Source organism: Python bivittatus, unplaced genomic scaffold, assembly GCF_059951505.1.
Source record: "Python bivittatus isolate LINGU-HERP-01145 unplaced genomic scaffold, Pbiv_v1 ctg000480_np1212, whole genome shotgun sequence".
Classification (NCBI taxonomy): domain Eukaryota; kingdom Metazoa; phylum Chordata; class Lepidosauria; order Squamata; family Pythonidae; genus Python; species Python bivittatus.
In genome coordinates, this window is record NW_028277075.1 from 75215310 (window position 1) to 75236418 (window position 21109).

Sequence of the window (21109 nt, forward strand, 5' to 3'; positions counted from 1 at the left end):
CCTCTTCCAAAATAATTACATCATGTTTTGCAAAAAAATAATTACAATAGGCTGTAACTGGTCAGACTAAACTCTTCCTGATGCATTGCTTTGTAGTCTGTTCAGCAGGTAGGTTCTTAGCTCTTCCTCCAAGGGCCTCCATTCAGTCCAACTCCAAGGAAAACAGGTCTAGTTTGGATCTTAACATAATTTTGGGAACATTATGAAAAGCAGAGAAAGTTATCCCCCCAGGCGGTCTTGCATTTAAGAAAGCTTTCAGTGGGAAACCAATGAAACTTTTTCAACTAAAGAAGCCAATTCTCTAGATAGGGAAAAGAAGGTTATTAGGAGAGGGAGTACAAGAAAAATGAGGGAAAGCAAGCAATGATATAAACCAAATCCCAAGTAAAATTAGTGTAGGCAGCCTAATTAAATTAGGCTTCTGTTTGAACGTTAATAGGCAGGTTTTTCTTGTTTCTCTCTTCCAGCTCCCAATTTTATAGAATGTGGAGGTTCTCTTTGGGACGTTGGGCAGTGCAACAGTCAATCAAGCAAAAATATTCCATCTCTGATGCCAATATCTGGTGGCTTAACCCCTCCCCACCCTGTTGAAGGCATTGTCAGGTTTCACCAGTTAAGCTATTGAATAGAAAGAATTAAACAGATCAGCTTTCAGGGAAATAAAATATGACTTCTGCCTCTTCAAGCTTCTTGGCATGGAGTCAGCTCACCAAATTCTTTAGGGGACACCATGCTGCCATGCCTGAAAATAGGAACTTAAAAGGTGATTGGTAGTGGATTGACAGGTGGACTAAAGAACAGGGTTTTTTACTGTAGATTCTGTCATTTAGCACAGGAGCAAGTTACATATTGGTAGCCAAGAGCAATATTTTCTTTTTAATATGATGTTGGTAGCCAAAACCTGCAAACAAGAAGTGACATAATGAATCATCCCAAGGGAAGGGATGGTATTATCAACCCTTTTTTCTGCTTTAGAGAGTTTGTATGCATGCAACCACACACACACATTTTTCCTAGATATGTTTTGTTTTGTTTTGTTTTCCTCTGAGAATGAATGGGAAGTCACACATCCATTCAGCTTGTTGGCAAATTTCAGAGGGTTCACAAAAATAAGGTTGGCTCACACATGGATCATTTACCCCTGATTCAGTAGACAATTTGGCATTTTTAAGTATTTCTTATATATGAACAACATGATCTCCTGTGTGATAAACTGCACTGAAAATCCACACTGGGTATATTTGGAAAGGAGCTGAAGACTGGGATATTTTGCCTTAGTTCCTTAGCCTCCTGTTGGATTTCCACCCCATACGTTATCTGGCCATTTTAGATATTGTTCCAGTTGCTCCATCTGGGTGATGCAGGAATGTCTTCCAGGTGACTTTATAATGTTCCACATGCATGCAACTTTCATATGTTAGATTGCAGCCATCGGCTATAAATGACATACTTTTCAGTTCCCGGATGTCTTCCTTACCACTTGTTCCTGCTTGGCTGTTCAGGGACAAAAAGGGGGCTTAATCTGTGTGGCTGTTCCCTAAGAGCAAACTTGAAACCCTGTCTGATCCCATCCTTTCCTTGTTCCGGCAGGAAGGTGAACAAATGCTACCGGGGCCGCTCGTGCCCAATCGTCGTACACTGCAGGTAATGACCTGTCCAGGGGGAATAATGGGAAAGGCATCTAGGAGCAATGGAAGAGGATTGAATAGGTGTCATGGGAAAAAGTACTCTGCGGTGGTGGTTGACTTTACAAGCAGATGAGGAATGTGAGATCTTTTGCCAGGGGAGTGTGACAAGAATAAGAGTCCATTGGCGTTGGGCAGCTAATAAATTCAAATCAATAAGTAAAATAAGTTATGACAAGAGTTGTGAAAGAGCAAGACAAAGAGCCAGCATTTTGTCCCTTGTAGCAAACAGCCAGGTGTGCTCCAGAAGTTCAAAAATCTGGTCAGGAAAGGGATAGCAGGTTAACCTGTCATTCAGCTTCACAGACACCCACCCAAGAATTAAATGGCATTGTCAAAACTGAAGGCTGATAACTGAAGTTACAAAAGATCAGCAGATTTTTGTGAGCAGATCTTCCCTATGTTGAACTGAGTGAAGATTATGTAGCCCAGCGTTGTTTGAATCCTCAAGTGTGAGTGTTTCCTTATCTTTTACAGTGATGGTGCAGGAAGAACTGGAACATACATTCTTATTGACATGGTTCTAAACCGAATGGCGAAAGGTGAGATGGTGAGAAGAGACTCATACAGGGCCATTTCTTGCAAACAATTTGTCCATTCAACCTAAGAAGGTCCAGGCTGGTGCAGCAGGCAGATGGCCTACCTAGCCTGTTGCCATAGCAACCAGCCTGATGCCTTTGAGAAGTCCAAAGCAAGATTGCTAATTCCAGCTCTTTTTAGGGCTACTCCAATTAATGGGCTATAATAGTTTAATTATGTAAAGAAATGTTTCCAATAATTGTCCTTCCATTACTTAACTTCAGTGCTGATCCCAAATTCTAGTATTATAAGAGTCAAAAAGCTTCCCTCTGTATTTTCCTCACATATATATGTATATTTCTATCATAGTTTCCATTTTTCTAAGTTTAAAATCTCCGTTCACTAACATCATAAAAATATTATTCCAGAGCTTTTTGTTTGTTTGTTTCAGTCATCCTAAATAATCTGTGGTTGTCAAAAAAAACTTTACAATCTCACTGCTCGTTCCCTCACATTTGGTTATTTAAGACTAATCCACATGAACTCCAGCAGGAGATCCTTTGTGGTTCCATTGCTGACATCCTTGAATCACAAAAGCTGGTCATTTATTTCTATTCTATATTTTATGTTGCATAGCCAGTTGCTGGTCCATAACTATGAACATTCTCTTATTCTTTAATTGCTAAGTTTGCTCAGGAGAATTTGGAGAGGAATGTTGACAAAAAACCAAAAAACCAACAACATTTGAAAATCCAATTAATCTTCATTTGCTTCCTCCCTATTCACATACTGTGAAAGACCTCTCAAAGGTTAGTAAAATGGGTTTCCCATTTCAGAAGTTGAATATTGTTCAGCTTGGGTCCTCCTCTGTTTCTGATAATATTTCATTTAATAATGCTTACTACCAAACAGATGTTCAGGTTGGATTAGGGTTAGGGTAGCTATATAAGATTTTTCTGAATCCTCTTATGTTCTTTCTAATACTGGGCATTACAGTCATATAAAGTCTAAAAAATTCATAATGTTATGTTCTAGTACCTGAGTAGAGGTATTATTTCGACAGTGAAAGATTACATTCCCACTGATTGATTCTATGACCAGCTAGCCACACTCTGCATGTGCCTTTCACAGTTTTGGCCCTTCAAAAGTTGCCTGGGAAATGTCGTTTTTAATTTGACAGAATTGGAAAACTGTCACACTGCAGAGTGATATTATTGCACCTAATTCTTTACATTTCAGTTACATCAATTTAATTTTTTTTCCTGGCCCCATCCACTTTTTGGAGTGCAGCTCCTGATGTGCCATTTGAAGGTCAAGTCTAAACCCTCAACCCAAAGAAAATTGTACGCCCCCAATTTAGGAAATCCAGAAATATAACCTACTTGTCACAATCAGAATAGTTTGTTCAGTCTATATGAAAAGAATTGAAGTCACCTCTTCAACATGCTCCTCTAGAGAACTTTTTGTTTTCAATGTCCTTAAAAATTTCCCAATTTTAATAAATACACAAAATAAATATAAGAGCACCCAAACAGTAGTGTGCTTTCAATACCAGATTATTTTTGGCATTCGCACCAGCTTCATTCCTAGGAAGAATCTGCTCTTTTTGAAATGTCTATTTTGATATAGTGTTCTTGAAATAGAAACACCTCCTTCAATAATCCTTTCTTAGTTTATCTCCCAAGATATTGATTCCTTCTGATTATTTTCCTCTTTTTCAGACTAACATTTTTCTTTCACAAGAGGCTAATTCTCTGTAACAGCAAATGAACTTTCTAAAGACCTTGGAAAGGCATCTGCCATAAACCCCTCTGCTGTTCTCAACTTTTTGGTGTCAGCAATCTTGTTAGAAATGAACTTGTTCCTTAGCGATCATGCATAACTTGTGTCCAACAGGCAATGTAACACTCCACTCAATATATTGGATAGCCCCTATACCATTCTATCTTCATAAAGTAGGTATTTATTGGTTTATGTAGCTGAAAAATTATTTACTAACTGAAGGCCTTGTATATAGGCTGAATTTCTTGTTACTGTGACTCTTTTTCACAAGAGTTTATCATGCCAATTCCAAAGGAGTGCAAGTGTGATATTATACACCATCATTAAATGATCACGTCCCTTCAAATTATGCTTTGAAGGCTACATCCTTTCCATCTGCCATCTTGTCAGGTTCAGCCCAAGAACAGCGAGACAGTCCAGAATCAATTCAGCTCCTTTATTAGCTTACACCTAATGGACAGAATCTCACCAGACTAAATCTAATCCCCAACAACAGCAACTATAACTATGATGCCTTAGGGAGGGGCTGGTCTCCTTCTCTTGACTTACCCACACACTGGCTGGGGGCTGAGGAGGTGCTTTCCCTGAAACCTCTCCTCCCACTCCCGGCAACCTGGAAGCTCCATTCCAGAATCCTCCCTGCTCATGTCTTCCATCACACATCTACTCTACATTTGTTTTAATCTCTTCTGTGTCTACTCAGATATTTTCCTATTAAATGATCAATTTGACTGCTTTGCTTAAGAGAATGTGGAATTTATGCACGGATACAGGTACCCCCAAAGCACACAAAGAAGAGTTCTTCTTATTCACCAATTTCTGATTTTTACCGCTTCACCTCCATGCTAGGTGTGAAGGAGATAGATATTGCAGCCACCTTGGAGCATGTGAGAGACCAGAGGCCAGGCGTGGTGCAGACCAAGGTATTTCTTGATGCTTCCTTGCTCACAAGAATTCTGTGCAGTCCTCTTGATGGAAGAGCTGACTACTCAAGGGAACGTAGTCTTAGACAACAAATCAATGTCCTGGCTACTTATAAATGTCAGATATTGTCTTTAAGTGCATTATACTATTTTTGGGGGGAGGGGGAGCCTCTCAGTCAGAAGAGAGAGGGTGCTTACATTTTTAGTCTAAAGGATTCAGACTAAAGTTAGAAAGAAGCTGGGCTTTTTTAGAACAGTCGAGTTCCTAGAGGGGATAGTGCTTCTCTCTTCTAAGAAGGGAAGCAGGGTGGCAGAGAAAAAAAGGGACACAGATGTCTTTAGTACTTTTGCCTATGCCCGTGCTACTTCACACAATTGTTTTTGTATTCCCAGGACCAGTTTGAGTTTGCACTGACAGCTGTGGCAGAGGAAGTGAATGCCATCCTGAAGGCGCTGCCACAATGAAGCCCTTATTCAGTGTACCCCAACGTGGTGATTCCCCAATCTGACCCTTTGCTCTGCTGTTGCCGTGTTCTTGCCTGGGGTGTTCTCCCTTCACCATGTCTCATCTCCATGTTGTTCACCATGGCTGCATTTAACTGCCCTGTGGAAACGTTGGCCCCTTGCCCACCTGCCCAACTGGGTCTCATCCATTCAACATCCTAACCCTCCTCATGCTGCTAGGCCTACTCCACCTTGGTCTCTCTGGAAGCAGCCCTTGGTGGATACAAGAGTGAGTCCCTTTCTAGACAGCCAAGTCACCTTGAGTGCGAACATGAGAGGATGTGCCACGGAGCAATACCGGGGCTGTAGTGCAAAAAAGAGCCAGCCCCCTTGTGAGATACATTAAAGACCAGTTTTCTGAAGTGCCTACTTTATGTTTATGGCCATTGGTCAAAGCAAGTGAATTTGCAGTGGGAGGGCTGTGGGCCCATGTCTATTTTTTCCTCAGTATCCTGCTTAGCCCTAGTGCCCAAATGAATGAGTAGAAATGGTAATGCCTCAGCAGAAGCTACGTCACGTCAACTGCGTTTTCATCCTTCTTCCATTCTTCCCTAAATTTCACTGCCTGATCCTGTGCCCACAGCAGGGGAAGAGTTTAAACTGCTTCTGCACTCATTGTCGTCCCACGTCTGTCCCCCTTCTCTGTCCCCTGCAGGCCTGGAGCCAAGCCTAGTCACAGCCATTTGCTCCCTTCCCCAGAGGGAGGAAGGGTACGTCACAGGGAGATGGCCCTACAGCTGCTAATTGCTGTGTTGTCTCCCTACTTTCTCCTGGGTGTTACTTATCACAAAGAGACATTTCTAGAGAATCTAATTTTGTATTTGATGTGAATAAAGGTTTTGTGTCGCGTTTGTGCAGCTGCAGCCCAGCCTCCCCATCTTGTGTATAACCAGGCAGCAAAATGCCTTGTCTGCTCACGCCAAGAGCTTTATAGGTAACCACATGGAATGCCAGGTATTTTCCTGGAGGTAGGAGAATAGCTGCTTAGGGCTTACATACAGAGGAATCCAGAGTTGCCTTCGTGGTGCCGAGGTAGAATCCCCTTGCTATCTATCTATCTATCTATCTATCTATCTATCTATCTATCTATCTATCTATCTATCTATCATGTCTGTATCTACAAGGCTAATTTTAAAATGCTTAAAAATACAATACATCCTGCCCTTCTATCTGCTGCTCTTTCACAAGCAGAGAGAACACAAGCATTAGTCTGGCTGTGCCTAAGCCTTTTCTGCTCACCCTTTATCCCATCTAAGCACTAGCCTTGCCATCTTTTCCTCCCCCTTCTCTTGATTTTTTTTCCCCCAGACTGCATGGGTATGGACACTCATGATCTAAATAGTGATGTATCTAAGTTTACAGGGGAACTTTTTTCTCCCTCTGGAGCGCAGCATAATTTCAAGTAGGTCCCATGAGAAATCAGTCGTGTTGAATTCATTCAGGTTTGCCCCCCGTATGCATCCATAGGATTATAATCTTGGGGAGGATGCTTGTGGTCAGGATTGGGGGGTGTGCACATGGGAGTGGGTTTCCTCTTGGCCCTTGAGTCACCAGGCTCTCCATGACCCATCAATGTCCCTCTGCCATAGCCAGCTACGGGTCGATGCCTTTCAAGGATACCACTTAGTTTTCCAAGCACTCTAGATCCCACCAGTTGAAGTGATTTTTTAAAAAATCATATACCTAAACTCTTTAATAGACTTCAGCATGTTCCACGTATTTTCACAAGGCAGTTCCTGCAGCTAGTTAATTTTATTCTGCAACCGTGAAGCTGTAAGTAGCTCTCAGTAAGATTTATCTAAAGGTAAGCGTATAGGAGACAGTAACCCTAAACACCATGGAAACGATATTTTAAAATATCCAACCCAGGCTTGGTTTTCTCCTCTGTTCAGAGGATAATAAATTAGAGGAGGTAAAAAAGAACAGCCTCAATACCACTGCAACTTGGTGAAATACAACACTCGTCCTGTGCGGAAGCAGGCAGGATATTATTTCTGCCAAATGGGAGAATTTGAACTACCTGTTCTTGACAGCCTTTTTACAGAGTTTGAGAAAGATCAAAATAATTCCTCCCTAACCTCATTCCAGACGTTTCTGAGACAGCATTAATTGCAAATAAGTTTATTGATAAATGTCTTCCATTTTATACCAGGCCAGCACTCTGCATTACAAAAGAGACCAGATCCACTCCAAGTTACAGACATGTTGAACAGGTTTGTGTTTACTGTAGCCATTATTTCAAGAAGAGAATTCTGCTGGGGGGGGGGGGAGGGGACTGGAGCCACAGGCCTAGAGCCCCTCTCCTTGCTACCAAGAGAGTCTGACTTACTCTCTCTGCAGTGACTGGTCTGGAAGAGTCCCTGCTGCTCTAGGGGAGAAACTGATGCCCATCCCCTGGCTCTAGAGCAGCCTTGCGCACGTGCTGGGACTGCAACTCTCCCAATTCTCTCACAGCGGCCATCATGCTGGCTAGGAATTCTGGGAGTTCAGCCCAGCTGTACATGACTGCAGGATGGGGAAGGTGCCAAGGCTGCCTTTTGCACAACAAGGGAGTCTGCCCTGGCTCTTGAACAAAACTTTCCTCCTTTGTTCCCATTGATACAACTCTCCAAACGCAAATGGTATTTTTCTTGAGACCAATATGTCCCTGGCCAGTTAAAGAGGATGCTGCAGCCTATGCCGCCCAGGAGCTTCTGGCTTTCTTGACCCACCAACCACTACCTCTCTTGACAGACAAGACTACCCCACTCTTTAGCCAGGCTCTCTTAAGAGGGCAGTGAGCACCAACGAAGGGGGTTAACAAGTGTAAAAGGCCTTGGCTCTAGTGTTAACTCTGGAACAGCAGGATAGCTACTTCTACAACAAAGAGGCTGTAGCCTGCCTGAGCCTCACGAGCCAGTGAGCGCTACATGCTACGCAGCAGAAAGAAGGGAGAAAAAACACACACTCAGCACCTGCTGGTCCCCCCCACAGGTTCAGGGAGAGAACAGAAAGTGAGGTCCAGGCTTGAGCAGCCTTCATCGAGCACGAATGCTGGAGAGGCAATCCCCATGGCTCTTCCAGATCAGAACACACCTGGGGAGACAAGCACGGAGACAGAATAGGGGGAAGGGGTGGAGAAAAATACAGACACCGCGTGAATTAGACAACAGTGAAAAGTGGGGGGCAGCAAGCAGTGCCTGAGCTGTGACGTATTCCCCAAAGAAGGGGAGGCAGATACTTTAGCATCAAGACAGCTGTTGCAAACCCGTAACATCATGCAAGAACCACTGTGCTTCAACCTGTGTGTGGCAAGGAAGGAGTGCACCGGAGCATGCAGAACAGGGAACGTGTACACCAGAAGAGCTCGTATTAATGAGCTATTCGTGGTAAATAACATTCCCACCTCTTCCTACTAATCCTTGTCTATTATTGATTATAATAGTGCTCTACCAAGATTCTGTTACAATGGGAGTGGGAGGAAGACAGCAAGGCCTCCAATTCTTGCAACTGGCGTTCTCCAAATGAGTGAAATTGTAGATGCAATTTACCCAACAAATAGAAATAAGAATGCTGGTTGGAGCTGCATTTGTGGCATAGAGCCTTGTAATGAGCGTGCCAATGAAACAGGCTCACTCCACCCACCCATATTTATCTGCCTTTGCAGAGCTCACAGTTTGTTTACACACACCCTCCTGTTTACTCACTACTGACCTCAAGCTTTTTTGTTTTTCATCTTAGCTATATCATTTAATAAAAGAGCCATTCTTGTTGCTATTTTGGAAGAGGGTCAGAAATCTTTCCCAATTTACAGCAGATGTCTTAACATCACTCGCTAGATCCTGATTTACTTTCTGTGCATCCCTGAGTATATCAGAAACATTTAATGAAATATTTATTTTGCCATAAACATATATTCTAGTCTTGCCTTCATATTGTCTGGGTTGTGTGAACTGGCCTAACATAGCAAAGGATAGCCCTGGCCAATATAAACATTTGTTCTCCCTCTGTCATCCTCCCCCAACCTCTTGCCTCTTTGTCAGAGTGACAGCGAAGAAGAGGGGAACACATGCATAGGGTAGTTGCACAGAGGCAAGCAAGGCTGAGTCCCATAAATCAAAAAGACCAGGGTTGTGTATATTCTTATATTTTCCCCAAGCAAATATCTGCAACCAGAATAATACAAATAAATGACTCTGCAAATGTTCTTTTTGTATTTTTTTTCCTTTCCTCTACAAGGCATTTTTCAAAATCAGGTTTTAAAATCATAAACAGGGGTAAGTGAAAAAAGAATGGAAGGAAAGTTCATAGAGGTCCTGCAACCTGAAATTTTCTTTAAATGTTTGAGAGAAGAGGATCACATGGCCTATGTGCATGGTCAAAGCCAAGGGTATTAGAAATATACACAGCCCTGCTGTTTCAACTGATCAGGTAAAATGAACATTTGAGGGTTACCTGCAGGGAGGCAGCATGGAGGGGTGTCAGACAGAATATGCCTGTCCTTCAGGGTCTGTGGCATGGGAAGCACAGAAGGGAGGGATGGGCAGGTGAGCAGACAAGCGGCGACGGCAGCAGCAGAGAAAGAAAGAGGGCACCAACAAGTTACATTCCTACATCAAGCATCCACCGAAGCCTTTTCCAGGGCCTGCCACCAAGGGTAGACAAAAGGAGAGAGAAAGGCAAAGGACTGCAAACCCACCAGATCCCATGTCCTCACCGCACCCTTATGCAACAGATGATGGGGAGGAGGAGGAGATGGGAGGCTAGAGTACAAGTTGGGGTACAAGCAGAGTTAGAGAGAGCAGTGACTGACTGGTGTCTGCAGGAGAAAATGTCATGCCAATAAAAGAAAAGAAATACAGCCTCCTCAACTACTGGTTTGATTTGAAGACTACAATTTGAGGAGAAAGGTCACACAAGCAGTGAAGGTTCTGTGATTCCTTGTCCCATGTTCAAATAAGAAGAGACGGGACTGTGAACTGCAGTGGGAGATACCAGCAACCTGAATGGATCTGCATGACAAATTTCTTGCCTTGGCTCCCACCAGCACCACACCTTCTGGTTGTCCAAGGCAGAAATATGCACAAACTGGGCTATGGGGAGACTGCAGAGAACATGCAGAGAATGCTTGCTCTGATTTTATAACATCCTTGATGGCCTTTGAAGCAAACTTCTGTTGAGTTTCTACCTCCTGTATACTGTACTTTACAATTCTGTCTGCACAACACACTTAACATGATGACAAACTTAATCCATTTTCAGGATTCACGCAATGAACTAGTGAAATGGGCTGGGTTCGCACATGACGCACTGAAGAAACTACAATTAGAACTAATCAAGTCTGCCATGTGCTACTGCAGCCACTAGGTCCTTAACAGACCTGGTTAAGCATTTTGTGCAAACACAACCACACAGTTGTTAGTTAAGGAAGGCACAGTATTGATAGTAGGGGTGAGGAGAAGGTGGCAGAAAAAATCCCCAACCCCTAAGTATGCCCTAGAATCCTCATTTAGGATGGACCCCAACTGGGTCACTCCCACCAAATTTACAAAACCCTGGGGCAGAAACACCACATTCTCTTCCCACGTTGCCCAGGAATCAACTATACCAGTAATCAAGCAGCAGCAGCCAATAACAACGCCCCAGGACAAATCTCTGTGGTACAGCAGAACAGCAGGGCCACGCAATTAGACCATGCAGTTAAGCCATGCGATAAAACAGCAAAGCAGAGGGTGCAACCTGAATCTGCACAAGGAACCAGGGCTCTATAGTCCAGGAGCTGCCTGGACAATCCCCCTCGGTGCCAAATTACACATACCAAGTTACAGAATCTGCTCCTGCCCTTTACTCAGCGGTACCAGCTCTGTGACTGGATGGGTCTGCAGGCTATCCTGTTAGCAACAAATCAGAGCCATCCTCACGAACCCACCCGCACCTCCATTGGCCAAGGTCCTGAGCGTACCAGCCAATGAAATGCAGTCTTGATGGGCTCACAGGAGGTGGCACTGCGTGTCCTTCTTCTTCTTAGGTGAAGGGTCTCTGGTTTTGCCCCTTCCCCGTCCATCCCCTCCCACAGACCCTGCAGGGCTTTTGGATGGGCCACCCGCCTGGCTGTCCGTGACAGGACTCCCTTGTGGCAACTGTGATTTTCCTTTGGATTGCTTTTTTGTGGGGCTTCTCGCACCTGCTCTGTGCTGGCCCTTGGCCTCCATCTCAGACAGGCTGTAGGCCATAGCCAGCTGCAGATCTTCATCCTCCTCGTCACTGTCTGTGTACAAGATCACAGGGGAGGAACTCGGGGATGGGCGCTTGGGCGGTGGGTGTTGAGGTGGCGTCACTGGAGGAGATGCCGATGATGTGCGGTTCTGTAGCGCTTGCTGCTCACGCCGGCTCAGCTCCAAGCCTAGTGCCAAGTCGTCTGGAATCCCTGCAAGGGAGGTGTTTCAGTCAACAGTTGGGGAAGCCACCTTCCAGGATCCCCTTCCCTCCGTATATGACGACATGAACGTGCCCACCTTGACACAGCATTGCCCAGAAGCCCAGGAAATCTTTGCTGGATTACAATGCCTGAAATTCCCCAGCAAGTATAGCTATGTGAGGATATGGAAGCTGACATCCAATCTGTCAGAAAGGCCCCAGATTTGGGCAAGAGGCAGGCTTGAATTCTATGATCTGCAGAATCAGAAACGGCAGAAGCTGCTGCTGCTACATGCGTAGCTAACCAGGGAGTTTCCCCAGCACCTGTGCTGCGCTCCCCAGAGCTCCAGTAGAGCACACCTCCAGATTCAGAGGCAAAAATACTGATTTGGGGGGAAGGGGGAGGCTAAAATAAGGGGCAAAACAGGCACATTAACATAAAGCTTAATAAAACTTTTATTAACATGAAGCCTTTTGCCCCATACAATTACCCCAAAGGACAATTCCAGTCCTGCTCATTTTGGTGGTATCGTGTCATCAGCTACAACCCTGTTAGCCTTTCCTAAGGCATTAAAGCAGTGTTTCTCAACCTTGGGAACTTTAAGACGTGTGGACTTCAACCATGCTGGCTGGGGAATTCTGGGAGTTGAATTCCACAAGTCTTAAAGTTCCCAAGGTTGAGAAACACCGCATTAAAGACTTGGCTGTTCCCCCAGGCATTTGGGCCAGGAGGTTAAGTTTGCTCTGCTGGTTGATGTTGTTTTACTGTAAGTTGGAACTGTTGTTTGCAACCTCAGACATTTATTATTGGGATCACTTTGTTTTAACTTTGTATGCCACCCAGAGTCACTGCTATGAAATGGGTAGCCATATAAATTGTTTAAATCAATCAATCTCCTGTAGCCCCTGGAGGCCAGAAATATTCTGCGGTTCCATATTCTTAAGATACTCAGAGCTCTCTTCCTTTATAGCTACTCACCATTAATCTGGATGGATTTCAGCTCCCCATCTTCTTCCACTTCTATCCTCTCTTGTCCATTTTCAATGATCCTAGAAAATAGGGGAGAGGCTATAAAGTGAAGTTACTTAATGAAGACAGCACATCAACCTGCTCTGAACCATGTTGGGTCTATGTAATAAACAAATAAACTCAACATGGTGCAAAATGGTTGATGTGCTGTCTTCATTAAGTAACTTCACTTTTAATGAATAAACTTTAGTAATAAAGTTAAATAAACCATATCTCTGTGCTGCCGCAATCAAATGGACTCTCAGCAACTTACACAGAAAAAACATACAATCTATCCAACACAAAAATTAAACACACAACAGCAGACCTGGGAAACAGATCTTGAGATACAATCGCCCAAGGAGATTACTCCTCCCTGTCTGCTCAAATTAGAGAAGCAACTTTGAACTTGTAACACCAGTGGCACAACACACCACTGAAACCCTACAAGATTCAAAAACTCCTAATTGCCTCCTAATTGCTGGTTAAAAATGTGACCGAGGTCAAAACTGTACAGCATTGGAAAATGTTTTCTTCTTTGCCTTGTAAAGCTGGCTAATAGGGTCAATTGTCTTAACTGAAAAACTTACTCAGAAGCTTAGAATGCCTTGTAATCATTTGTAATCCTACCTTCTGCCCTCTGATATAATGAGACCATGCAGTTGTTTTTAAAGAGAAAAGCTGGGCTGAGTAAAAGCCTTCCTGGTCCCAGCTGTCATGTCAGCATCCAGGAGCACACCCAAATTGTAAACATAATTTTTTCAAGAGCAATTGCAGCCCAATACAGAATGGTATTCCCAGGCACAATGTGGAAAAAGTCATAATACTTCACACTTGTATTAGAGACATGGGAGTACTAAGATCTAAAACAGGGCAAGTGCCTCAACTCAAATGTATTTCTTCCTGAGCCCATGCAGCTGCATTTTCAGCATGGCTCTTTTATGGAGCAACTAACGAGACAGGAGTGGGCCCACACCACATCCAAGTACTTTTGTCATTTTGGATTTGAATGCTGCACACCTCTAAGTATACATTACATATAAATTGAGGCACGTAAGAAAGAAGCTATGCACAATTCAGGTCCCCATTGTTTTGCTTGTCTCCCCTTTCCTTCCACTCCATAATGTTTTAAATTCCAAAATATTGAAATGTTTGAACACAAAGGCCATGAGACAGTAAAAGAGTAAGATATTTGCAGGCAGCTCTTGATCAAGGCAAGTGTCACACACCATCTCTGAAATACAGCTACTGTATATCCCAGTATCCAACAGTATTGGTCCAAGTCAATAAAAACATGTACAATATGACCTGATTCCACAACTGCACTAAGTCAGGGTTTATTTAATGACTTACAATGTAAACTATTATGCACAAAGTACCCTAAGTCTATCAAATCAAATCAAATCAAATCAAATCAAATCAAATCAAATCAAATCTTTATTATGGTCATAGGCCAGTATAGCACCCTAAACCTAAATTGTTGGGGGCCCAAACAAAACAAGCCACATTACATCTTAGCAGAATGGGTGAACGTAATGTGGCTTGTTTTGTTTGGGCCCCCAACAATTTAGGTTTAATTTTCTATACTGGATGAGCAGTAAGTCTCCACTATGAAAAAAGGATGAGTTATGTAATGTGAGACTCTATAAAAAGAAAACAGATAAACAGATACAAAACAGTAGAAATGAAGCAGAGATGGCTAGGCTCCGGGAACATAATGGGAGCAATGGGCCTGAACATCCTTGAAGAGGACCCCAAATCTGTCCTACAAGATCAGAAGATGGCAGAAAGGTAGACAAAGAGCAAACCAGATTAAAACATCCACAAACTCTAGGACACGATGAGATTCACTGTCCAGAGTGGGTGGCCCACCAGTGTGACACGTACACACATACATACATACACACATACATACATGGCAAGTTAAACTTACCTCTTGGTAGTGATGCGCTTGCCATTGATGAACCTTGTAGAAGTGGAGACAGAGCGGAAGCCCATTCCAGCATTAAGCCCCGGTCCGAGCGAAGAAGAGAAGAACTCTACAAGAGAGAGCGCCAGAGTAACGTGCAAGGGATGATACAGCTGTCACTGGGACCAGGGAAAACAGAGCACTCCAGCCAGTACTCTGGGTACATGATACACAAAGGTTTCTTTTGAGATTCCAGGGTAGGCAAACAGGAAGGCTGGGGCTATTACAGAGACAAATGGGGCTTAGAGCCATTAAGTGACAACTGGAGAACCCAGTGAGATGAGAAGGGGAAAGAAACTATTCCAGCTGTTCTTTCTTACCCGATGATGCAGGAAAAGAGGAGAAGAAAGGCCCTGCTGCAGGATGCCGGGGTCCAGATCCACGTAAGTCTGCAAATGGATCATCTGGAATGAAACAAAGAGGTGGACTCATCCATAGCTCCCAGGATATTCCACAACAGAGCAGCCTCCTCAACCTATACATAACTCTACCCTCTGTTTCCTGGAATTAACTGCTCAGCCCTCTGCTTTATGAGAGCTGAGGTGAGTGAGAGAATTCCTCCATGCTATAGGAAAAAGTAACCTATATAATAGTGATCCAGGAAGGAAACAAGAAAAGTATTCTCAATGCTCTTGGTGTAATCCAGTCAATTTCTTTTTCTTTTCTTGCTATAATCCCTTGTCTTCTTTCAGAACTGGCTTCTTGTCCTCTCAGCCATGTAGTCAAGAGAAAATTAAATAGGAGGCTTTTTCTCTCTCATTCAATACTAGCTTGAAAATTACAAATAGCACTTACCAAAAAAGTCAGCAAATGGATCTCGCCCTCCAAAGAACTCCCGGAAGACATCGTGGGCGCTCCGGAAAGTGAAAGTGAATTCTGGTCCTGGATGAGCCCTGGAACCACCGGAACCAGCTGGAAAAAATGAAAGTGGAAAACAGTATTAACGTCTGTTTAAAAAGCAAAGAAAGATGATGACAAAGCTGTAATATTTACCAAGGCAGAGATGCTGAAGTATCAGAAAACTAGGATCATTACACCATGGCCCACACGTTTACCAGCAGTGGATTGCAGCCTGCCATTTTTGTAGGCCCAGGTAAATAGCTTGTAAAAACAGTGACCTGTAGCTGGTAGGCCAAGAGCAAGGCAAAAACCTAGTGTTGGACAAATCCATTTTACACAAAATGGAGAGCTAATAACCCACAGCAACCACTTGGGCACAATGAGATTTTAGTTAGCCAAACTTTCCAAAGCCAACCAAACTGCTTTGGTTTTGTCCCAGCAGCCAAACAAGATCTCTGTCATATTACGCTCCCAAGGCTCAGACTCAGGCACAGCTTGAGAAAATTGTTCTCCAACCCGCTAGGTCCATGTAGAACAACTACGCAAGACATTTGAAAGGCGTGCTTTTGCAAACATAGCTGTACAAATGAAGATTCTTCCTTGAAGTGCTAGAGCATCTGCGTCCACCAGAAGGCTCAGTGCAGCTGCTTTGAAGGTTTTCCCCGGTTGCCTCCACGAGTGCACATGAATAACTGTTTGCCATACGTGTACTGTCTGGGTATGCATACGTTTGGAGAAAACAGCCATTCCGGAATGGTCAGAACAGCATTTGGACACCTTCAATAAGCTCCAAACAACCCATTTCAAACTTAAAACAGGATGTTTTGAGTTCCAAACATTCTGGACTTGAAAGATTTTGCAAATCACTAGAGGCGCACAATTTTCTTACTTCGACTTTAGCTGAACTCTCATCCCATCAATCTCTAACCTTCTTGGCAGTACAGATTATTATTATTATTATTTAATCAACCAGGGATTGAAGCACCCAGACTGCATTCGTCTTAGTCCAACAAAACCCCAGTCCTTACCTGCACCCATGAGCCCTTCTTTGCCATATCGGTCGTAGACTTCACGCTTGCTCTCTGAAAGAAGAAAGCAGTTGAGTTAACAATCACTCCTGTAGAAGGGTGTGGGGCTGGGACAAGGGTCTCTTCCCTTAACATGAGCACTGGTCAAACATATCACTTTCAACTCAAGGAATATTACTGAGATTAAACTTGGCTGAGCTCTTGCCAAAGCCAAGATATTCATTCAAGAAATAGTAGGAAGCCGAGTTGTCTTAAGTAATTATGGTCTTTTCACATAGTGCTAAGAGAATTTATGCTACCTTACTGCTTACATCAAACCCTGGAAAAAGCCAGCATAGTTAGAACCATAGTGCAGACAAGAAGTGAAACCGAGAGAAGTTGGTCAGATGGAGCTTTAAATGTAAAAGCATTCCATTAAAAAAAGCCCACGTTTGTTCAGTCACGTTGCCCAAAGTCAAAGGTCTTCTAGAGTATGAGCACACTTAAAACTGGAGGAGTAAAACAAATACCTGGACCAAGACCTCCAAACTACCAAGGTCCCTGAACTCAAGTAAGCCTCCTTAATAGCTTGCTTAGGCATTTGCAAATGCTGGCTCACGTTATCTTAAATCAGCATTTGTATTTTTAAACAGGAACTAGGAAGTAACTAACCACAAACACTGACTAGCGCCGACCTCCACTTTATTATTCTACTTATCTCACAATAAGCGGAAAATCTAACCCATTGACATCATTACTGGCCAGCATCTTTTATACGACTATATAAAGGTTGTTTGTGCCCTCCTTCAGTGGGCAGAACCTTGTGGTCTATCCCTAACACTGTTCAAATAAACTTGGCTCAAGCAGATTGCGATGTCTCCACTAGTAAATTGAGTCATGGGGAATTTTTCTCCTTCAAAATCTCCACACACTTGTTTCTTTCATTTAATAATGGGAGTCCCCAAACCAGATGTGGGAACAAGCTCTATTAACTTCTAACTTGTTTTTCACTGATAAAATTAAAATTAAGATCTCCTTATGCTGCAGAAATGGTCCCACATATCTTGGATGGACCAAAGCAGTCAACATGGCTGAGGAATGAGGGAAGAGAGCAAAAAGCATTGGCTTACTGTCAGATAGCACTTCATAGGCCTCTGCTATCTCCTTAAACTTCTGCTCAGCATATTCCTTGTTATCTGGGTTTTTATCCGGGTGCCATTGCAGGGCTTTCTTTCTGTACCTGTTGATAACAAGACAGAGGGTAGTATATACTTGTGAGGGATCCCATTCCATGAGACTCAAAATGGCTTGAAAATCATCCCATCCCAGCTGCAGCTCTCTGTGACTTCTTCCTGCTAGCAGTCATGGGCATTCAACTTGTATGAGAATGACATTCCCTTTAGGTGGAATGAGCCGATCCTTGCTTGTTTGAAGCTTATATTGTGCAACTGCTCTGCTTCAAACCTGCCATTTTATTGAGGCTGAGAATGGGTCAAATCAAAACGGTCTTCTGTCTGTAACTCTCCCAAGTTTTACCATGGCTGCTTTCATCTCTTTTCTTGACACAAAAAACTCAGGAAGTAGATGGCTCCACAGGGCCTTTTGATTGGTAGTGCCAGAAGACTTCTGTCTGGAAGCATCTTTGGACCCTTTCTTCTGAGGGAGGTGTCCAAACAGCCCAACTCTCCATCACTACACTATTGTCTTTCATTAGAGGTTACTTCATTCCATAAGAGAACAAAAAGTTAACACTCCATTGCCAGTCTTTGATAATAAACTCCCATTTACATCCCCTTCCACTGCTTAAATACAGCACTTCCGGAGATGATTCATAAAAGCTCTTCTGTGGCAGAGATGGGAAGCTATGAATCTCTAAATGCTATTAAGACTCCAATTCCCAGTGGATCCACTTGATAATATGGTCAAGGACAGAGATCATAGAAACCTCAGTCCAGAAACAGCTGAAGGGCCACAGTTCTCCATCAAGGCTTCTCATATGTCCTATTCAGGTACCCACTCATATGTTCAATTCAACATCCAAGCAAGAGTGAGCAGCCTCTCCCTATCCCTTTCCTAGTTGCCCCAGTGCTATAAGCATAGAGCCGGTCTCCAGCCTTACATCACAATTCTCTGCAGTAGGCATCCTAGCTCTACACACAATCACTTCCATGTAAAAGCATGTGCATGTATCCAAAGGATTATCTCTGTAAATAACCCTGCTACCAGCCTTCACTTCAACCACTTGTGCAGCCAGGAGAGGGAAGGAGCTGCTCATCATTTCTCAAAGGTTGTGGTGAACAGGGCTATACAGGGGATAGGCAAGCAGCCTGGTTATTTGCTCATCTGATAATCTACTTTAACAGTTGGTGGGATACCTCCAACCTGTTAGCGCTGCTTTAGGAACCCTTCAACCTGTACCAAGAGAAACAGTTAGATCTGTCCTTCTAACCAGAGAGGCTTTTGTTACACTCTAGCATTGCAACTAACACAGCACAGTTCCTCTGTTCACTGGCATTCATTGGCAGAATCTCTCTTTACTGGCCCTGGAACCTCCCAGGGTCCTCCCAACCCTTTTCATTCTGGTTAGCTTCCCACAGTCTACTAATCTAGTGCAGAGGTCAGCCACCTTTCTGAGTGAAGATTTTGCACAGCATCACTATGCCATTTTTTAAAAAGGTTACGTGTGTGTACATGTGTGTGTATGTGTTGGGAATAAATGTATATACATAAATCTAAAAGCTAAGGTTTCATGAAATCTCATGTAGGAACACAGAGATTTTACAAAATTTGGCAATCTCACAGGTATGGGGAAGTTTTAATATAACAACAGCAGCAATGTAATTTGGGAGATCAATGGATGCCATCTAAGAGCATCACACTGCTATGATTCCAGCGTGAACCTCATAGCTGACACAAGGTATAATCTACTGTTTGGCTATCTTGTGCCTTTGTGATCAGATTTTATCAAGGCCATGCTGGAACAGACTCAGTCACCAGGCACAACGTTATGAAAAGTGTTATCTTGGCACTTGTGTGGATGGCCTCTGGTAGAAATAGAAAGAATGCAACTCACGCCTTTTTTATGTCATCCGGAGAGGCGTTGTGGGGCACCCCCAGTGCTTCATAGTAATCCACCATTGTGTCCACTTATGTTAGGTGGAGAAACTGGATTAGGAGACAGAAGAGAATACAAGGCACTTCTTACAGTTTGCAGTGGGCTAACACAAAGAATAACATTTATAATTTGCAACTAGCCAAGCAGAATGAGTTATCACAGCCGCCTGAGCCTTTTAGAAACACACCAACCCAATAAAATACCCAAATTAACATCTCTGCCTAACATAGTATCACCCAATGTAGCTCTCAGTCGATTCTGCACTTCATATAGACCAGTGTTGTCCAAATTTGGCCACTTTAAGATGAGTGGACTTCAACTCTCAGAATTCCCCAGCCAGCATGGCTGGCTGGGGAATTCTGGGAGTTTGAAGTCCACTCATCTTAAAGTGGCCAAGTTTGGACAAAACTGATATAGACGGACTGGCAACTCTCATCTGAGGACCAGAAAGCCACGCAAGAGGGAATTCTGTGAATAACCTAGAAGCAGCACACGGAGTTATACCCATTCTGGCACTGCAGTATTCCTCTTCAACCAATTTATCTCAGAGCTTCTTCACAAGTTAGGAAATAAGTTGGTATTACATATATCTGTTATATTCTTTGTGATCCGTGAAACCCAGACTTCTCTCTTGTGTTCTTATTCCCATTTTAGGTATGCGTACACACACCACATGCAGTTGTATGCAAAAGTTTAGGCAGCTGTGGTGAAATTGCATGCTTCGATGAATCCCTAAGTGAACAGAAGCTGATACAACTTCCATATGAAACAAAGACAACATTTTTCTGCAAACATGAATGCACATTTACTATTTATAGTGGGGCAAAAAAGTATTTAGTCAGCCACCAATTGTGCAAGTTCTCCCACTTAAAAAGATGAGAGAGGCCTGTAATTTTCATCATAGGTATACCTCAACTATGAGAGACAAAATGAGAAAAAAAATCCAGAAAATCACATTGTCTGATTTTTAAAGAATTTATTTGCAAATCATGGTGGAAAATAAGTATTGGGTCACCTACAAACAAGCAAGATGTCTGGCTCTCACAGACCTGTAACTACTTCTTTAAGAGGCTCCTCTGTCCCTGTAGTAATGGCACCTGTAGTAATGGCACCTGTTTGACCTTGTTATCAGTATAAAAGACACCTGTCCACAACCTCAAACAGTCACACTCCAAACTCCACTATGGCCAAGACCAAAGAGCTGTTGAAGGTACACCAGAAACAAAATTGTAGACCTGCATCAGGCTGGGAAGACTGAATCTGCAATAGGCAAGCAGCTTGGTGTGAAGAAATCAACTGTGGGAGCAATCATTAGAAAATGGAAGTCATATAAGACCACTGATAATCTCCCTTGATCTGG

General features: G+C 43.2%; 2 protein-coding genes across 5 annotated transcripts in view; one reads left to right on the forward strand and one right to left on the reverse strand.

Moving 5' to 3' along the window:
* PTPRN (protein tyrosine phosphatase receptor type N) overlaps nt 1-6276 on the forward strand; it is a 40070-nt gene extending 33794 nt beyond the window's left edge. Inside the window, exons 20-23 of the mRNA XM_088146345.1 lie at nt 1591-1644; nt 2163-2227; nt 4836-4909; nt 5303-6276. Coding sequence (XP_088002471.1) covers nt 1591-1644; nt 2163-2227; nt 4836-4909; nt 5303-5374 — 265 coding nt within the window. The 3' untranslated portion in view covers nt 5375-6276. The remainder of the gene's footprint in view (nt 1-1590; nt 1645-2162; nt 2228-4835; nt 4910-5302) is intronic.
* A 1255-nt stretch (nt 6277-7531) lies between these two features.
* On the reverse strand, nt 7532-19821 carry LOC103049852 (dnaJ homolog subfamily B member 2). 4 transcript variants are annotated; one of them, XM_088146347.1, is made up of 10 exons: nt 19708-19821; nt 17765-17874; nt 16656-16709; nt 15583-15699; nt 15108-15191; nt 14752-14857; nt 12789-12859; nt 11577-11819; nt 9848-9902; nt 7535-8488 (listed from the first exon to the last, which is right to left on the reverse strand). In XM_088146347.1, the coding sequence occupies exons 1-9, from the start codon at nt 19770-19772 to the stop codon at nt 9874-9876; spliced, it is 879 nt and encodes a 292-aa protein (XP_088002473.1). In that variant the 5' UTR covers nt 19773-19821; the 3' UTR covers nt 7535-8488; nt 9848-9873. The 4 variants fall into 4 exon arrangements, 3 of the variants coding, with proteins under 3 accessions (XP_088002472.1, XP_088002473.1, XP_088002474.1); XR_015797162.1 differs by having other exon boundaries at nt 7532-8488; nt 9848-11819; XM_088146348.1 differs by lacking the exon at nt 9848-9902 and having other exon boundaries at nt 7536-8488.
* Nucleotides 19822-21109: the final 1288 nt, after the last annotated feature.